The sequence below is a fragment of the Dermacentor variabilis genome, chromosome 10 (assembly GCF_050947875.1).
Source record: "Dermacentor variabilis isolate Ectoservices chromosome 10, ASM5094787v1, whole genome shotgun sequence".
Lineage (NCBI taxonomy): Eukaryota > Metazoa > Arthropoda > Arachnida > Ixodida > Ixodidae > Dermacentor > Dermacentor variabilis.
The window spans coordinates 79,429,884-79,448,702 of NC_134577.1; the positions used below are offsets into that span (position 1 = coordinate 79,429,884).

Here is an 18,819-nt window from a genome sequence, read left to right on the forward strand (position 1 = left end):
GGAAGCTTTGTAAAATCGGGTTTCGTTAGATCGAGTTTTAACTATATATATATATATATATATATATATATATATATATATATATATATATAAGCAGTGGAATTCACGAGCATACGGCATAAAATAAACGCACAAGTATGGACACTCCTTGTATTAGGACCGACTAAAATAATGGTATCGAGATTGGTAATAGTGCAATTGCAAAAGCGGTAACCGGGAAAAAAATTGTTTGAAGAGCCATTTTTTGTATTATTGATTATTCCTTACGCGGAAACCAATGTACGATTATGTGGGGAAGAAAGAAAGAGAACTTCATCTGTTCTTTCTTTCTATTTTTCTTTGATGAGGTATTGTCACGTGGCAGTGATGGCGAAGAACGCAGCAAAATTGTGATTAACGAAACTAGTGTTTCATTGGGCGAACTTGTGCCCTCAAAAACAGGCTACACTCAAAGAACAACGATAGCGGCGAACACACTCGGCGACCGTCGAAAATCTGATCAGCGGGTCAAGCGCGTCGGCTTTTATACATCAGTGGTCGAACGTTCCAGAGTAATCGCTGGGGCTCGCGTCTTCCACAACGTTCTACACCATTCGCGTCGCGCATACATGCAATCAGATCACACAAGGTTCGGTAAAAACAGACAGCGGATGGAACCATCGATAACATTCCAGAAACTTCCTATACATGCAGGCGCGTCCTGCGCTGTGCGATAACATTTGTTAGGCGGTGAAACGTGGTCACCCTATAAAGATAAACATGTACACGTTTCGCTTCAGCTTAATTGTCACAGAATGCCTCGGACCATGCAATGCATGACGTTCGCGTGTGCTCGAAGTCCGGCCCGGGCCCGCGGCCTCATGCCCGACCCCCGGATGTTCTTCGTCGGTGACGTGCGGCAGCATGGAGTCGAGAGTCGTCGTCAGTTTCCTGCCGTAAACCAGCTTGAACGGCGTGATCTGTGAAGTCCACCCCGCCGAAAAACGCTCCAGACGGCCCGACCCGCTTTTGGGTGGGCCTGGGCTCTTGCAGTGCTCTATTGCGCAAGACTCTTTTCGCCGGCGTATCATCTTAACCGCTCAGCATATTTTGGCGTGCTACGAATGCGCGGTCAAACTGTTGACATATTCTTGACAATGCTTCGGACCACACGGTGCGCATATGTATGCGTTAATTCGCAAAGAGTGCGAATAACATAAAAGAAGGATGACAATCGTCGCGACATCGCATTTCCTTACAGTATTTAAGGTTGGTCGTTGCGGTAGAGGTTTGACGAGGTAGACGCGTCTTGGCGACGTATGTATAGTCTGCTACGTGTTACATACCGCGGCGAGCAGACGAACTCTTTCTACAAGTCTATATACTCGTTACTTGCACGAGTCGTCGGCGATACATGCCACATGCGGGCCCTAAGACACTTCGCATGACAGCAGTGTACTCAAGCGAACTTTGAGGAGTTTGCTGCGATGCGATGGTTGCACAAATTGCTCGGCTCGTTGCTTACTTGTTGGCGTCTCTTAGCGCTACCCCTACGACCGTGTTGTCGATAGCCCAGACACAGCGAGAAGAAAGTCGTTTGAAGAAATGCAACCGACAGGTGCTGCTCACGGACAGCTTTGGCCTTCTATAGTTGGGCAGCACCGGATGTAGGGCCCTAGCCAAATTTCATCCTCGACATGTCGTCCGATGGTAGACGAAACACCGTTTCTTGCCCATTTGACCCGCCGGCATCATCAGATAACAGGGACAGTTAACAAGAGACACAGGGGGAAGGATTAATTGATGACCAACCTTTTGTTTATTCGACATGCCGGCAACAAGCAGTAGGAGTCCCGACAGGCAAGGGGGAGGGGGGATTAAAGACGGAGGGAGTGGGTTCTCGAGCGTACGCCCCCCTCCCCCCTTCGCTACCGGAATCCCTGCCGGCACAACGAGCGAACTCATTCCCCTTCTTGGTGCTGCAGGGTACGTACGCCGATACGTGGGGCGACACTTTTTGGTGTGCCACATACTCTACACAGCTTCATATATATGTGCAATACGTTATCCTATGCAATCAATAGAGTTAGCATAAGTCCATTCCTATTTTGCGGCGATTTAGGCATTCGGCTTTACCGCTGTACTCGGAAGGCGTCGAAACCGGTAGCGCCATCTCTCTTATGCACCGCAAACCGCTGTAAACAGTCTAAACCCACTTGACGCTGGCACTACTCTTCCAATTTCACATCTCCTTGGTCTTTCCCGTCAACACAAATTCCAAAGCCGTCATGTGGAATTATCAAGCTAACAGCTAATGCTCCCAAGCCTACACTATAGGGAAATAACTAGTCTAGCTACACAAATCTAGAAAAAAACATGCATGGACTCATTTGTTTGCTTTTTTTTCTCCAACAACTCGCGCCTTAAACAGTTCGTGGGATGAAAAATAAATTCATAGGGAGCCGAATCATCAACCTTTGGTGGGAGTCAAACCCACTACCTGTGGTGTTAAGGCAAATTTAATTAAGATCCACAATCGTTGCTTGTTAATTAAGGCAAAGGCACTCAAACCAGTAGAACCCCTGGCATTTTGTCTGAGTCGAACCCATGAACCGTGGGGTTAAGGCATTCGCACCCGTGACATTTGGTGGGAGTCAACCCACTTTGAGATATGGGCAAACCAACTATATCTCCAAGTTGAATTCTCATCGACGTTGTGAAGTCTAACCCGCAGCCTTTGGTGTCAATTAGGGTAAAGCTAATTAAGGCACAGTTAATCGCAGCACTCGAACCCACGACCTTTAGTGGGAGAAAACAATAGGAAGTAACAACGCATTAGAATGAAAATGTCAAGTGATGCAATGAATGTCTCGTGAGCGGGCAGGCTTTCATCTTCATCCTCTTTAGCATATGCTAAAGTGATTGTCAACTTTCTTTTGTTGTGCCATCAATGCAATTGAAAAGATGTATTGCAGCACTTCAATGAAAGGTGCCAATTGGACGGTGGCAATCCAAAGCTTGCACTTGCCAGCAGAAATTCCTGTGCTGCAAAAAGACTTTCCCCTATAGGCGATTTCGACAAACCACAACCCAATGCCCCATGTTTGCTGTTATGTTTCCTGGAGGTCAAACGGTCGTGCTGGTTTTATGTGCTGGCCACAAAGTCTTATGAAACATGGCATTTCAAAAAAAAAAGGAAAGAAAAAGAAAAACTCGAAGCCTGCATAGATTTCAGTCTGCAGTAGGCAGTTTTTGTGACTCACACAATGGTACACTAGAGGCAACATGCCTTAACAGCAAGAAATTGCATCTCTCGAGAAATACCCCTCCCATGAACTTTTGTGGCCAACGGTGCGTCCGAGGTCCTTCGAACTATGTGTCGGCACCTTTGCAAAACAAGCTGAAAGTGCAAACCCGTGCATGCCTGCTTCAGTCTGCAGCTACGTTCGAGTGCAATATCCTTGCAGAAAGCCACCTGGACTCGGCATCCAATCGCAGCCGACGGTGAGCGAGTGAGTGACACGGAGACTCATTAAACAGAAACACTTTGTTTCATACGATTTTTTTTCCGGGGGAGGGAGGAGAGAGAGTACACATGCACAAGGTGATACACAGGCAAAGGAGAGAAAGGAGGAGAGCGCCGCGTATTATAAATTAAACCAACAGGACCCCTCTGTAGTTGTTGTTTGGCTTCGCCCCCGCACGACGAAGCATCAACCGCGCGCGGAAGGCAAAGCCGGAGAGCTGAAAGGAGGAAAAAAAAAAATACACGGGCACCTTGCACACAGCCGTTCTCACCTCGTTAAACTCACCCGCCAGTTTACATATATGTGTCGTGTGTGTACATATGCATATATATACAAAGCATGTAGTGCTGCTGCTCGCCGTTTTTTTCCCGCCTCGATTAAAGAAACGCCCACCCCCCTCCCCCTCCTGCAAACCAAATAAGTTGCAGCGCAACCCCCCCCCCCCCCCAATGGTGCGGCCCCAAAGATAGAACCCGACGCAGCGCAACTGCTTCAAACAGCGGCAAGAGGTGACACACAAAGGGGGGGGGGGGGGGCAAGAAACGTGGGGGTGCTGCAGGAGCAGCCGATTCAGACGAGCGTTGCCGACCAATGCCTATCGCCGCTTGCCCAATTCCACTGCAGCGACGGCTCCTGGTAGTCTGCTGCAACACTGCTCCTCCGCGTTGTGGAGTGAGCCAGAGAAAAGCGACAGCATCGACGACTGCCGAGTGTGTCGGGAAACGCAGCTCATGCAAAGAAGCGTCAATCACCACCTTGCCGCTGCTTCGATATGGACACAGCCGATGCGAATGCAACATGCAGCCAGAGACGAGGAATTAAGCGCTGCTTGTAAATAAGCATATAAGGAGCGCTTGTGTTGTGGAGACTGGGTAAAAAAAAAAAAAAAGACAAAAAAAGGGAGAGAAGAACCAACAGAATGAGGAAGAAGCCTCAAAAAATGCAACAGTGTAGAACTCTCTTCTAAACATCTCTGTTTTGTTTGTATTTTTTTTAATCCTCACACCTTCTGTAATCCTTGTACCCCTACATATACAGATATTATGTACACATGCACAATCTATATCCCCCAAAACCACATCAGGTTGCATTCACACAGACTCGTGCATGAAAACCCAACCACTCACACACGTACGCACACACACACACACACACTCACCAGTCACGCCACACAACATTCACTCACAGCACAGTCGCTCGTTCACTCACTTTCTCCCATCTACAAGTTGCTCCTACAGAGGAGAAAAGAAAAAAAAAAAAGCATTTCTCCTCAACAATTTTCTCTGCAAGAGTCCCAGTGGTCTGCGCACACAGTGTGCGTTTTTTTTTTTTTTTTGTGCACTGTCTCGCGACTTTTTTTAAGTGTCGGCAAGAAAGATGTGCATCGCATGAATGATGCCGGAGCAAGAACTCTCTGCGAAGTTTGTGTGCCACATACAACGCCATGCTCGTCCACTCTTTACACTGCCCGTTAATGAAGCCTGCACGTGATCAAAAAACGCAGCACTGGCGATAAACTGATGCCGCGCTATGGATAAACACCTCAGGCATGCAATGCAAGAAAAAAAAAAAAAAAACTACGGGAAAGAAACTTCGCTCACAGACAGTTCCCTTACAGCTTGGAAGAAATAGCCAGTCCAGAAAAACAATGAAACAAAGCACCCAAACTGCTTCCAAGGGAAATACCGGTGTGCAACTGTCTGCAATCGGCCCTATGTCAAGATGTTTGTAGTAATACAGCTGTCGGCATCGACAGCCAGATACAACCAAAAGCTCCCGTATTGCCACTTGCAGATGCTCGTGGACAATCCTGCCACAGTGTTACGGAACTCCTCGAGTAACAGACACACCATTTCAGTTTGTTTTACAGGAAGAGAAGAATGAGCAGGAAAAAATAGAGCCAACATCTGAGCGCCCATACACAGAAAGATATCGCAAGAAAGAAGCACAAAAGACGCCCAAAACTCTGAATAAGGAAAAAAAATATCCTACACATCCTGCATAACGTACGCATGCCTCCACCGACAAGCCCAAGCTCTCACCTAGTCCTTACACACACTGACACTATGCACCGAGGTACACGCTTGCCGACAAGTCCACCCACAGCTTGATGGTGCAATGCTGCAGCCTGGAACCCTGCGGCAAATCCGCCCCGTTTGTGTCCTCACCAGACACCCCTCATAAGCTGCACGGAGGCATAGCGCACGAGGTCAGACAACGTACAATGGCAGCCGCCGCAGTCTGCCATGGCAAGCTGGTCCCTGCCGAAAGTTTACAAACGTTGGGGAAAACCATCGCATTCTGGCTGACCCTGCTACCAACTGCACACTTCATAGTGTTACCATGGCTGAATTTCATATCCTTTCTTTTTTTTCCCTTCCATTTCCGTTCTCAGGGGAGTTGCGAGCCTCGCGAGCACCGGCCCGAGAACGAGACAAAGGAAGTAAGTGCAGGACACCGCTGTGCCCATCAGGAATTCCCAAGTCCGGCCGCCCTGACCCCCTCAACCATGCCTGGCCTGTGCTGGAAAGGATGACGACAGCACAGATCTACAGACAGCCCTCGCATCGCTCACACAAAAGGCGGCCTGCAACATTGTGCGTCGACCTGGCAACAGGAGAAGAAAAAAAATACAAGTTGCCAGTCACTAAAGAGAAAGCGAAATTCTCCACATGCTCACCCCCGAACCAATTAAAAAATAATACCCCTCACTTTTAGGAAGAGAGAGAAAGAGAGAAAACACAATAGAAGAAAGTTCCTCAGGTACGAGGAACGCACCGGCCAGCAAATGAAAACTACACGGGGCACACTGCAGCAAAAGTAGGAAAAGCAGGACGAAGTGTCTCTCCGGGATGAAGGCCCAACATCCGCCAGTTCCTCCAGCCGCGCACAGTCACCGCACGCACACGACCGCACGCCCAGTTCCCATGGCATGGTCTCATGAAAACGACGCACATACTCTGGTGGGGAAGCTCTGCCCAGAGCAAGGGACGCTCCACCGTGGCTCAGCTGGCACCGCTGCGCAGCAGGCGGCACGACACGGCCACCACCTTGCGCTTTTGTTGAGGAAGAACATTAAGAATTAGGGGGGGGGGGGTCACTACAGAGAACAACAGTGGGTGGGGGGCACAACCGGGGCTAGGAATGACCAACTTTGAGTCGCAATGCCAACTGCCTGCTACGGCACACACAGTAGCAGGCAGAGTTTGTGGCAGCTTCCCTCCTGCTGCGCCTGCTTGCGCAGCAGCCCCAAGCCGAGCCAGGGCAGATCACGAGCTCCAAACTGAAAGGAGACAGCACGCAGCTGACACTGCCTCCGTCACGTGACTGACGACGCGCACGCAAGTTTGAGTCACCGCAGGCAGTGCCAGCAGCCCATCTTGCGATGGAAAGAGTCACGGGAACCAAAGTCTCCAGGGAGGGCACAACCAAGGGATCCAGAGGCCGCAAGGCCACGTCCGGGACCAAGTCACTGCCCCTGCGGCGCGTTGCGGGCCTTTTCCGGTCGTGCGGTGTGGCAGTCCTCGAGTTGGGAGCGGGGGGTGGCCGCTACGGTGGTTGGCGCCGCCTCCCACGCCCCCTGGTGGCGGCCTTCTTCTTCGGCTGCGGCTTTGACTTTGCTCTGCCACGCGCGCGCACTGGCGGCTGTGGCGGCGGCGGGGGTGGCGGGGGGGCCCCCGGTTATTGCATGAAGTAGTCCGGGGGCTCGGCGGGCGTGTCCTTCTCAAACCTCTTGGCTTCCTCCTGCATGCTCTCCTTGATCTTCAGTATTGCTGCCGATTCCGTCTGATCCTGAGACAGCCGCGGGTGCAGCAGACGCCCCATGCAGAGCAGAAGGCAAGAGAAAAAAGAGCGCGACAAGATCAGTAACCACACAAAAGGCATCAATGTCAAAGAAGCAAAGGTACAACTTCGGGATGAAACTTTAAGGAAAACGTTTCGCAGACTAAATTTCAAAAAAAAAAAAAGAAAAATTCAATTACGAGGTTTTACGTGCCAAAACCACAATCTGATTATGAAGCATGCCACAGTGAGGAACTCCACAATAGTTTGGACCACCTGGGGTTGTTTAATGTGCACCTAAATCTAAATGGGCGTTTTCGCATTTCACCCCCATTGAAATGCGGCTGCCGTAGCTGGGATTTAATTCTGCGACTTCATGCTTAGCAGACTAACGTTTCACAGACTAACACCAAGGGATGGATCAGGGAGACACTACTGCGAGAGTGCACCAGGCACTCGTGAGCTAGCTCTTGCTTTTTATGCAAGGCCAATAAATGTAGTACGAATTCCCCCAAAACATAGGGTGGGCATTACGTATATTAAGATAACAGCACCCTTACCTCCTAATATCGCATTCATCTTTCATGCTTAAAAAAGCTAATGTAAAGCCACAAATGATAATCCAGAGCATAAGTAATAATAAAAAAAGTTGCCCTGCCAGAACCCTCTATGTCCCCCAACTCCAGGAATACGTAAACATAAAATGCATATTTAGTAATATTTCTGATGATGCTCACTGTTGCTTTTCTTGCTATAAGGAAGGACTGCTGTCTTTGTATCTTGGGGTCACTTTTGCCCAAATTTCTCTCACTGCCTTTCATGTCGGTTCACTGCGCAGATGCAAACCGGACGTCAGCCGACCCTTCCTTGCCCTCACCACGGCATTTGCCTCTCCTTTGACAAACGGGACATGCTCATGCTGGCCCAGATGCGCTCATAGCCTAGTCAGCTGGGTGCTGGTCTCAGGATCAAGATGTGATTGGCTTCACCAAAGTGGCAAACTCCGATTTTTCTCTGGATGATCATTTGAGAATGGCATTTGGCAAGGCCCTGCTGGGCTGGGGAAACCGGTCAGGTTTCACACATCACTATTTCTTGCTGGTCTACTCGGTTGACGCTTTTCATGGTTGAAAAAACACTAAACGATATGAAGGAACGACAAAAACGGGCGAAAGAGCATCACACGCAACGGGGCTTGTTCGGAGCTAGTGGTTCACTTTCTTAAAGGGACACTAAAGCGAAACAATAAATCAGTTTAGACTAATGAAGCATTGTTTGAGAACCCTGTAGGCAGTCATTTCAAAAAAATAGTTTGATTATTAGATGAGAAAATGAAGGTCCAAGTATCAGTATTTGAATTTCACGCCGAAACCCCAGCGCCAGTACGTCAGCGTGACATCAGGGATTCCAAATTATGTTTTCGCATTTGGGCCGCACTGGCTGAGTAAAGGTTCCCAAAACTTGCCATGTTTAATATTTGGTTTCTTGAGAACACAATGTAGTCAATCTGTACCGCTATATGTAATTACTAGGCCCTAGAAGATGCCATCAAAATCCAAGACGTCAAAGCCCCCCAGGTGCGGGAACTCAAGTAGGTGTCGCCACCCGTATTTCGTTCTTGCGCTTTTTCTGGCTTACCAAATGTCTTATCGTTGTAAGAGTGGTGTTTTTGGTGTTGTAGAACGGTAATTTACTGATGCAGAAGAAATCATTTTTCACTTTAGCGTCCCTTTAAAGGAAGGTGGAACTGTGTGCAACACATCGGTAGAGTGTGATTCACTGCTAAAGGGAGCAGATGGGTGTATATCACGCATGAATTTTTCCCCTTTGGCAAGCTTGTACCAGCTGACTCGCGGTTGACAGTGTTGGCTACTTTCTACACATATGTACGATGCATTGATGTAGTTTCAGTTGGCACTTGTAGTGCCAGCAATGAGAGAGCTGCACACTGAAGCGTTCCCACTAACAGTGAACTGCACCGTACAATGAGATCAGACCGGACAACAAATGGCACGGATTCGCCAAACTGCACGCTTATGTTAACATTAATGAAGAATCCCTGCCACGCAGGGCCACTTGACGTACAGTTTATGCAAATGTCTCGTTTCTTTTTGACCCAGTATGCCTCCAGCGTCTTGCACGCCAATGTACCGTACCTTGCTTTCGCTGACCATGTGGATATTGGAAAGATGCCACACGTTCTGTCCTGTCGCGCCGTTCCTTCACATCGTTGTGCATGTTTTCCACAATTACGAGATTATGCAATATCCGGGGGCTCTGCCAGAACATGCTATGCAATTGCCCGCGACAGCTAAGGCTGCAGACTGCCCGCTATTCGTCCCCGTATTCAACTGCTGGCAGCAGCCGCCTCCAACGTGTTAAAGCAAAGATCACGCACGGCACACACAGTTGATGCAACAAAGTGGTGCTACGCGTGTGACAGCACCAGAGTAACCCGGCACACACGCCAGTGAAAAGAGCTGTTGTGGAAGTGTACATGTGTGTTGGAAAGTGAGAGAAAACGCATGCATCCGTGACGGAGTTGCAGTAGACGCCAACCAGTGCCAATGCATTTGTAGACCCAGTTTCGCTGCTGACCCAGCTGGCTGAGGAAAAGGGGGGGGGGGGGCAACAAAGGCAAGTCGAGCACGGCGCAACGCAAGGCAGTGCACAGCAAAGCTGCCACCTGGCACCAAATTTCCAACGAAACAGCAACAGAGAGGTAGAGAGAATGAAAGAAGATAAGCAAGTGCTTTTGGCCTTGCCAATGTGAGCAGGAGGACTTCAGTCAATGCTTCTGCCAGCACCTAGCACACAGCGCACGCTAAGTCGAGGCACAGCAAGCCACGCGAGAGCCCTTTCACAAGCGACTGTTGCCCGCACAGTCTTGGTGCAAAAACGACGGATAAGCCAAAATACCGTGCTCACTCAAATCTAGGCTAACCCTGAAAATTCGGGAAAGATTGGGGGGCAATTCCTAGAATGGAAGCTGAACAACAACAACAACAAAAAAGGCATTCATTGCGAAAACCATGTGCACCATTAAACATTTACTTGTCGTCTTCACAGGCATGACTATTTTTTTTATTGTTGTTTTGTTACCTCACGTCTCACGGTGCACTGTCCTCACTTCAGTGTGGCGTGCTTGAGATGCTGCATGGGTGGATGAATGGGCACGTTGGTAATGTTGCATCTTTGCTTAGCAGTGCGACAATCTACATGGGAAGTAGAAGTGACAGGAAAGACTGTGCTCCTTCCTGTCACTTCTCTTACTTTGCATTCCGAGTGTCATGCTGCTAACCAGAGATCCTGCACTTCTGGAAAGGTCAGAGTATCGGCACGGCCGGAATTTCAACCCGTGCCGCTATGGTCCAGTTCGCTAATTCACTACATGGAGTACACAGGCGTGTGGAATTTTTCCGAGCAGCACTTTGAACGTTTCCCACGTCTCTCGCCTTTTGCCTCTGAAATCTCCGTAGTTGTGGACATTCCGAACGAATTGTCAAATATAAAGTAAATCTAGAGTTTCTTGCCGACGACAGAGTGTAAGGGTACAGGTGCTTACAGTGAATATTGCCTATAACAGGGGTGTTTCTGTGTTGGACGTGGCCTTGTTATAACGAGCTTCGGCTGCTTTGAATACGGAGATGGTGAGGAAATGTCATGAAACCTTCCGAGGCAGATATCCCAAGCGGGGAAAACCGAGAAATTTGAACATCAATTAATGCTCCAAACGAGCGCATAAATCTCGCTAAGAACGAACTATGCACAAATACTGCAAAGCAGAACACAAAACCACATCCTAACAGATTTGGAAATGTACCAGAACTGGTGGAAGAACCTTCACTGTCCCAAATGGAAACAGAGGAGAATAGCACAATCAAGATTCGTAACACTGTCATGTATATCTCTGCTGGAGAGCGAAAAAATCGTAAGGCAGCTTCACCCCCCCCCCCCCCAGTTTATCTACTTCTTCCCGATCTCGTGAAGCTTGTATAACAAGCTTTGATTGCCTTTACTCATAGGCATTTGATCATGTTGAACATGGTGCTATTTATTCCTTGCTCCTTTTTATATAGGATTAGAAGGCAATAAAGAGTTGTAGTTTTTCCATAACTTCTTTACAGTTTACAGAATGCTACCAGCATTGTTGCTGTTGTACACCTATCCAGCAACACAGTATTCCATAAACGTAGACAGTTTTAGAATAGCATTTGTCGCCTTACGCAAGTTAGACACAAGCACCTTTGCGGGATGTTACTGTGAGTGTCCCTTCAAGACATCTAGTTCGGCAACGAATGGGAATGCAAAGGTAAGGAAGACGTTAAACAAGAAGGCGTTGTCTCGTGCCTTATTCCAAACGTATCCAAGACAAGACAATTCATTAGCAACCATCCTGTCGTTTCTGCGCAGATGCGTCTCGTTAGGCCTGTGGACACAGGAACCGCAAATCTCAGAAATTGTATGCGCTATGCACTCATAGCTAATGTGTTAGATAAGTTTAGAGGAAGGGAAAGCTCATTTCAATATTTACCAGTGATCAGTGAGAGTGAGAGCACGGGGAGCCATGGGTTCTACAATGCTTTCTTAGCGTGCATGAACATTAAGACTGTTAAACTCGCCAAATAATGCACATTATCAAAGCACACATATGGAGTGTGCGCAGTGAGGATTAACACTATTTCATTATGTATGTAATGGGCTTATGTTAGGTTGTAAATGCTATTCTAAATCTCTCTCTAAATCTCTCTAAGGCATCTGCAGACAAGCTAAAGCTCAATAGCGTGCGTACATACATATAAAGCGCATTCAGTTTGTCAGGTGTATTTGATCATGTCAAGCCTTTGTAAGAACAGATTTTTCTTGATTCGCACATGTCCTGAACACCAATAGGCAGGTGTTAGCATTTTTAATGTAATCCCTTACCAATCACAGCAGCCTTTACAGTAATCGCTGACAGAGCTTGACCATGTAGCCTATATTATGCCCAACATAATGCAACACTTTCCATTTGCGACGAAAGGGCTGTTCCTGTAGGCAAGGGCCGGCTGGGTGTAAACATCCTGACCGAAACACACTTGATGGTGTCATTTTTTCAAAGATGACCGAGTCAATTTCAGATCCCAAAAAAACACGGGGACTATGGGAGATGCTTGCATTATTTACGACTATCTCAATTTCTTCAACGCTCATTCAAAGCACGATTATCTTAAAAGCTTTGCCCCCATCAGAATGGCTCGCTCAAAGGCGAAGCAAACGTCGATTTCCAAGCGTCACTGAGCCGTCTGCACAGATGGCAGAAGAATTCCTCACTCGAGATAAGAACTACTCGGCCATTGTCGAGTCTAAAATAAATGAATGCCGAATTGTTCTGGTTCTTTACCTCAGCCACAAATGTGACACTCATGCTGATGTAAAAATGGCAGCCTCCTGTAATGTGCGCTTGTAATTCCAGGAGTGAGCGCAGCTTCTGTGTTGCCATGCACGTGTTTGCGTGCACGTGGCGCAGCCTGTCAAGTTAGTTTTTCACGTGGGTGCAAGCATGTTGGACAGGTGGGGCGGTGCCTAGACGTAACGCTCACTCAAAGGGGCCTCCCTTGCTCTCACGTTGTCCAAACGCACATTGTCGCAAATGCGGATGCGAACCACTTGAATATAATACAAACCTGAATGTAATACAAGGAGCAAATTTATAACAACAAATATATAGGCCAGTGGCAGAGATCAACATGGGCATCACTCAGTCAGTGTACGTGACTTCGTGCAAAGTGGGGCGATAATACCATAAGAAATGGTATTTATGCATAATTCCACATCCATTATGGTTATTACTCTTTTGGAATACAAAAACCTCATTAATTCGGAGAATCCGACTCATCCTACGGTCCTGGCAGGCATGTTAGGTTAACGCCGGTTAAGTCGGACAACTCTCCACGGGTGTCGAGTGCTGTAAATGTGCGACACAATAAGAGCAAAAGCGGTGCAAAGCAAAAGCGGCAGAGTCATTATATCTCTATAATCGTCAGCAGAAGTGAGACCTAAGCGATGGCCTTTTTATTTTGTGTTTACCGCCTTGCATAACACCGCACTGGCCGCGTGCCTTCACAAACGCACAGCTGCCGTCCGTGATCGCGTTGACGCCGACTGCGGTTTCATCTGCAGCAGTTGCAGCGAACCGAAGGTTCATTCCGCATCGGCGCAATGGCTGCGCTTGCAACGTCACAAAAAACAAAGGAAGCGTAGAGGATTAAGTGCGCCAGCTACATCGTGATGGACGGAGAACGTGTTGGCAACCGGCTCACTGGTTAAAAAATAATCGGGATATGCGAGCTTAGTAAAGAGCGTCTCCTGCATGAAGACTGGCAACGTGGCCCCACCGCCAAGGAACTTGCGAGGCCTTTGCCACTGCGAGCGCTAATGAGTTGCGAGGCGACGAGAATTGCAATCTCCACGTTGCTTTTGTGAAAAACAGAAATAATATTTGCTTATTCGTTCAGAAAAAAAAAAAGAAGAAGCGCGTTGACGTAATAAGCATTTGTTTACTGCCTTCTTGACACCCTGGATAATTAGACCTTCGTTTAATTTGGATATCTATATATTTTTCTTTTTCAGTCCAGTGAAATCTGAATGAGGTTTTACTGTAGCATTCTCCATTGCGTCTGGCTGCAGTAGCTCAGCGTTCACTGCAAGATGCAAATAGCATTGCTGTTTTACACAGGTTGCAAGTATCCTTGGTTACTAGAGAGGGTTCTTTTGAAAGACCTTTGAAACTTCATCTTTTGCCACTATAGGCGAAAAGCGCTTATTTTTGTCTCTAGCAGCCCTGGCTACTTTATGTGGTCGGTCCAAACAGCTTTGAACTGTTGCTGGGCGTTTCAGTGGCTGGTGCCCGAAACCGCTCTCCCCACTTGCTGCCACTGGTAATGGGGAAACAGGACAATGGTTGGATTTGGTTAGTATGGTCACTGGCACGTGGTTTGTGGGTGGCAAACAGCATTCATTTCAGCCCGCAAGGTACGACCGTTCATCGTTTCATTTCCCCCCTTCCAATGCAGCGTCCAATGACTATCGCGACAGGCTGCTGCTGCTTTGCAGTGTTTCAAAATTGAAACTAAGGCTATGTGCACAAAATGAAATATAAAGTTTTGATACACAAATAAAATATGAGGAAGAGATTATTGCATGTAGATCTTTATGCTGCTTTGCAGTGTTTCAAAATTGAAACTAAGGCTATGTGCACAAAATGAAATATAAAGTTTTGATACACAAATAAAATATGAGGAAGAGATTATTGCATGCAGATCTTTATGGTAGTGGAGGCCTTCTACATAAAAAATAAGGTTGTTAGGCATCCTTTATTTACCTTACTAAACTGTGAGTCGTTTCTCTAATGGTTGTGTCTCATATCACCTTGATAACAGCACTCAGTATGGGTGTACAGATAGTGGCTTGTTTTGTTTAGTGATGGCTGTTACCAAAGTGATTTTCTTCCAGAATAAATGTTGCTTTGAAGCCAGCGCCTGTCTAGTGATCTGTTTGCTTTGCTGTCTATTTTAGCCATCTACACTGGGAACGAAACACGTCGACAGGCCTTTATGTGCGATTCCGGAAATCACTGATGCGTGCCCTACATATAACCCGTCCTCGAGACCACCGCACTGCATTTCCTTAAGCTTGCTTAGAGAAACTTCACTGCGAGGGAGAGTTTACTCGAAGTGACACTGCTACAAGTGGCTTGACTGCATTAGAATGTTGACAAGAGGCAGGCCAGCTGCTGTCCCAACTTTTCCAAATGCCACACAAAGGCATGCTAAGGTTGAACTTCTCAGTCTTCACCTTAAGTTTCCACCACATTATCCCCTTCCACTTCTGCAGTACAGTTACACCGTCCTCCTCGAGCGAGGCAAGGTGACATAGCACCATCCTCGGCGGGACATTACTCTCTACCCCGGCCACAACATCTCAAAGTGAAAACGCCACCCACACCGTAAGGAAGCATGCCCCAGTTACAAGACGTTCATCGCAAAAGCAAACTCTGCCATGCCTCCCGCAGTACGCTCTTCCAAGCACCCTCCATCCACCACTACCGCCGCCACCACCACCTCCACCAGTGAGTCGTCCTCCGAGGCGTTCAGGCAGACAAGTCATCGACACGCCGGCACAGCCCTCAAGCAGAGAAGAAAGGGTGCGGCAGGAAGCAACAGCGGCCAGGTGCAGCGAAGAGCGGCAGGCACACACACACACACACCAGTGAGTGAGTGAGAGAGAGATAGATGGTTATTCTTACGCAGCAGCGTTCAGCATCGGCAGCTCGCCTGAACCTGACTATCAATCCACTGGTGAAACACCTACGAGCGACACACAACCACCACAACAACAAGATCAGCACAGACCTTTCCCATGAGCACCCCCTCTTCCCCAATGAACCCCCCTCCCCCAACATGGCAAGCCCACACACCAAGCCACAGAGTGCATGCGCTTCCTCAAACTTTTATAAAACTGTTTCCTTCAGTCGTGTCAGTCAATGCGGGTAATTAATGCCTTACTTCAATCAAGTATTCATGTTTGCAGGTTGACGTAAATGCTTGACACGAACCTAGGCAGGCCCTGAACAATGGACAAACGGGACAACATAGGAGGCATCATCACTACCAGCTGTGGTCGCACCCATGGTGCCACATTTGTTCCTCGCGCGCTGTTCGTCCAAACAACACTCGACGTGTCCATTGCCCAACACCAACACTGATTAGCCCAGTTTCGCGCAATCTTCAATGCGGCGCTTACACCCGTGACGCGTCATCCAGTTTCACTGCTTGCAAGCTCTCAGCGCTTCACTCTGAAACCTCTCTCTGCATATACAGCCCGACAATGCTATCCTGTATAAACTACTACTACTACCACCAAGAACTGCAAGTCCCACATGCCCCTCTATTGAGCCAAGTACTTTCGGGAATCGTGGCAGGCCATCCCGTCTCTCCTTAGTAAAGAAAGGTCACCAAATGCTCCGGCATCTATTCTGTTGCAGTTCTGTTCAGGTTCCCAGAGCATGGGTCAAGTCTGGACAAGGCAACCCAAAGTTTGAAGCAATTTGTGTCTGTGTGCCTAAACCAAAACATAGTGACAGCAAAAACGTGAGACCCGATCGAATGGTGCAAGAGAGATGTGCAATTTTATACCCTTCCTTTCCCAATCTGCCAACAGTTCAAGCATGAGTTGAAGGAGGAGGGCTCACTCTATACCAGAACAGTTAATGGTACTCTTCATTTTTGCGTGTCTGTGTGTGTGTGTACTATGAATAGCTAACATACACTGTCCACTCTGGTTCTCTTCCACATAAAATCAATGGCCCATTCCACAGGGGACTGCCATTCATAGCCTACAGAAGCAGGCGTAGTAAAGCAGCACGTGGTCAGCGTCAAATAAGAATGCGCCAATTCAGGGTTAAGTATTAGGCATACCTTCATTTCCACCTGACTCCAGCTGTTTTGTGATATCGGCGTAATTTCGTCTCTTATGCTTAGATCATGTTTCATGTGGCCTTTGGTGACCAGGGGGGCTATTCTGTAAGAGTCCACCTAGTGGACTGTCCATTTCGGCCGCTGCTGATTGGCTAGGGCCGCCCGTCTCCTCCTCTCCCGTACAGCTGCATCCAATCAGCAGTGGCCGAAATGGACAGTCCACTAGGTGGACTCTTACAGAATAGCCCCCCAGATGTGTAGCAGCATGACATCGCACTCTAAAAAAATTATGTGTAACAGGTTGTTTTCAAAGTTTCCCTGTTGCATTTCACTGCGCGAGTAGAGTACGCCGCTCACCATATTTAACCCCCCACTGATGCATTAAGCAGAAGACGTGTCGTACAACGTGTCGGCACAACCTGCTGTACTAACAGTGCCCGGGTATCCGACAGGCTTCGTCAGCTTCCAACAGGCTCCAACATGCTCGCAAATGTGACATTAAAGTGAAACCACTGTAAAATGCTGCCTCTGTGTGAAAAACAAGTGGAAATCACCAAGCAGTTTAGACGAAAAAGTCACGCACCTAGTGCTCTTATTTGTGTAACACTTAGTAATTGATGCTTTTAGATAGTATTTCCCCAAACCGACCAGTCTAGCATTCTACTCATTGGTAACCTTTTCATGGACGCACGGGCACGAAGCACGGTTTGATTTTGGAAGTACAGGCCTGCAACAAGCACTGCGCCAACTGCATGCATAAAAGCCTGCGTGCAGCGAACCCCAACAGAGAGTGATCTCATGGTGAAAGCTGAGAAAGCTGAGGAGTGCGCTATGCTTACTGGCGGTCATTGCTCAGGACAGAAATCATCTTAACACAAAAGCACCATGGCATGTGGTTCCGTGTCCCAACTTACTTTACTGTAGCTATGTCTGCACAAGTCTCATCTATGGGCCAGTCCGGCTTGCCGAGAACAGCACGAGCATCAGATCCATGGGCACAGTCACTTTCTTCCATCAGGCACCCACACTCCGCATTTTCGGGCGCACAATCTGCCACTAAGTACAACCCGTAGCCCCCCTATGGGGAAGAATAAAAAGCATGTGCAATTTGCACGGATAGCCGCATGAGCTGGTACATTGCATTTTCTATTGCTACGTCAGAATGCTGTGTACTGTGTGGTAGGTAGCCCTGACGCAATGTGGCGTGCTGTGCTCCCGCTGCCCTGCTTATGTCTTTTCAGCGTCTCTTACAAAACAAAAGGTTCAAACTGGAGACCTCAGCCCCGGTATTGGCGTGCCCTGCTAACAGGCTGAGCCTGCCTTTGAACATTTTCCGCGCCCGCTTGAGAAGGCCGAGGCTGCATCTCTATGGCTTGTCACACGACAGACTTTCTGTCATGCACGAGCTAAAGGCCAACTGCAGCAAAATTTTTGACCGTGTAAAAAAAAAAAGCCTAGTTTCAGATAACAAGATAAAGAGAAGGCACTGAGCAAAATTTCACATTTAGAACACAAGTTTAAGCTTCACCAAACGCTTGAGAAAACTACAACATTTTATAGCGCAGCTCTTGGGTGCCCGTCCCTGCGGCAAGAGGCGGCGCAACTGAGCAAACAAGCACAACAAAAGATCGACGCGAATGCGAAGCGCAGTGGAGAATGAAAGCTGCGAGGAGGAAAGCGCAGGAGGGTACGGTGAAAGCGTGAGAAGAAAAGCATAATGCGGCGATTATTGCTACGAGATGGCGCCAGAATAGTGCACGTCATCTGAGAGGCCTGTCGACGGCGGCTGCTGTGAATTGCGCCCGCACGTCACCCACGCGCTGACTCGCACGGTCTTCAGATTAGTGAGGCAGTGGCGCCTCGCAGACAGCCAATATATCACGAAATAAAAACACACAGAGCTGCGCTCAAATTTTGCATTAGGGAGTATCGTAATTGTCAGTGAATTTTTTTAAACAGTGAAACAGAAGAAATGCCGCCATCACTTCTCGCCGGGAACGATGCAAAACCCCAGGATTTTGCGGACCTGCCTGTCTCTTTGGTGTGCCCCCCTCCCTGCCAGATTAAGTGAA

The 18,819-nt window shown here is 48.1% G+C and overlaps 1 protein-coding gene across 28 annotated transcripts in view; it reads right to left on the reverse strand.

The window, feature by feature from the left end:
* Positions 1 to 3,511: 3,511 nt before the first annotated feature.
* LOC142560704 (single-stranded DNA-binding protein 3-like) overlaps positions 3,512 to 18,819 on the reverse strand; it is a 102,955-nt gene continuing 87,647 nt past the window's right edge. For 18 of the 28 annotated variants that reach the window (XM_075672985.1, XM_075672984.1, XM_075672976.1 and 15 more), the window contains 3 exons: positions 17,662 to 17,825; positions 15,577 to 15,637; positions 3,512 to 7,298 (listed from right to left, as the gene is read on the reverse strand). In XM_075672985.1, the coding sequence (XP_075529100.1) occupies positions 7,188 to 7,298; positions 15,577 to 15,637; positions 17,662 to 17,825 (336 nt within the window). In that variant the 3' untranslated portion in view covers positions 3,512 to 7,187. The remainder of the gene's footprint in view (positions 7,299 to 15,576; positions 15,638 to 17,661; positions 17,826 to 18,819) is intronic. The other 10 variants (XM_075672990.1, XM_075672986.1, XM_075672992.1 and 7 more) reach the window with 6 other exon arrangements.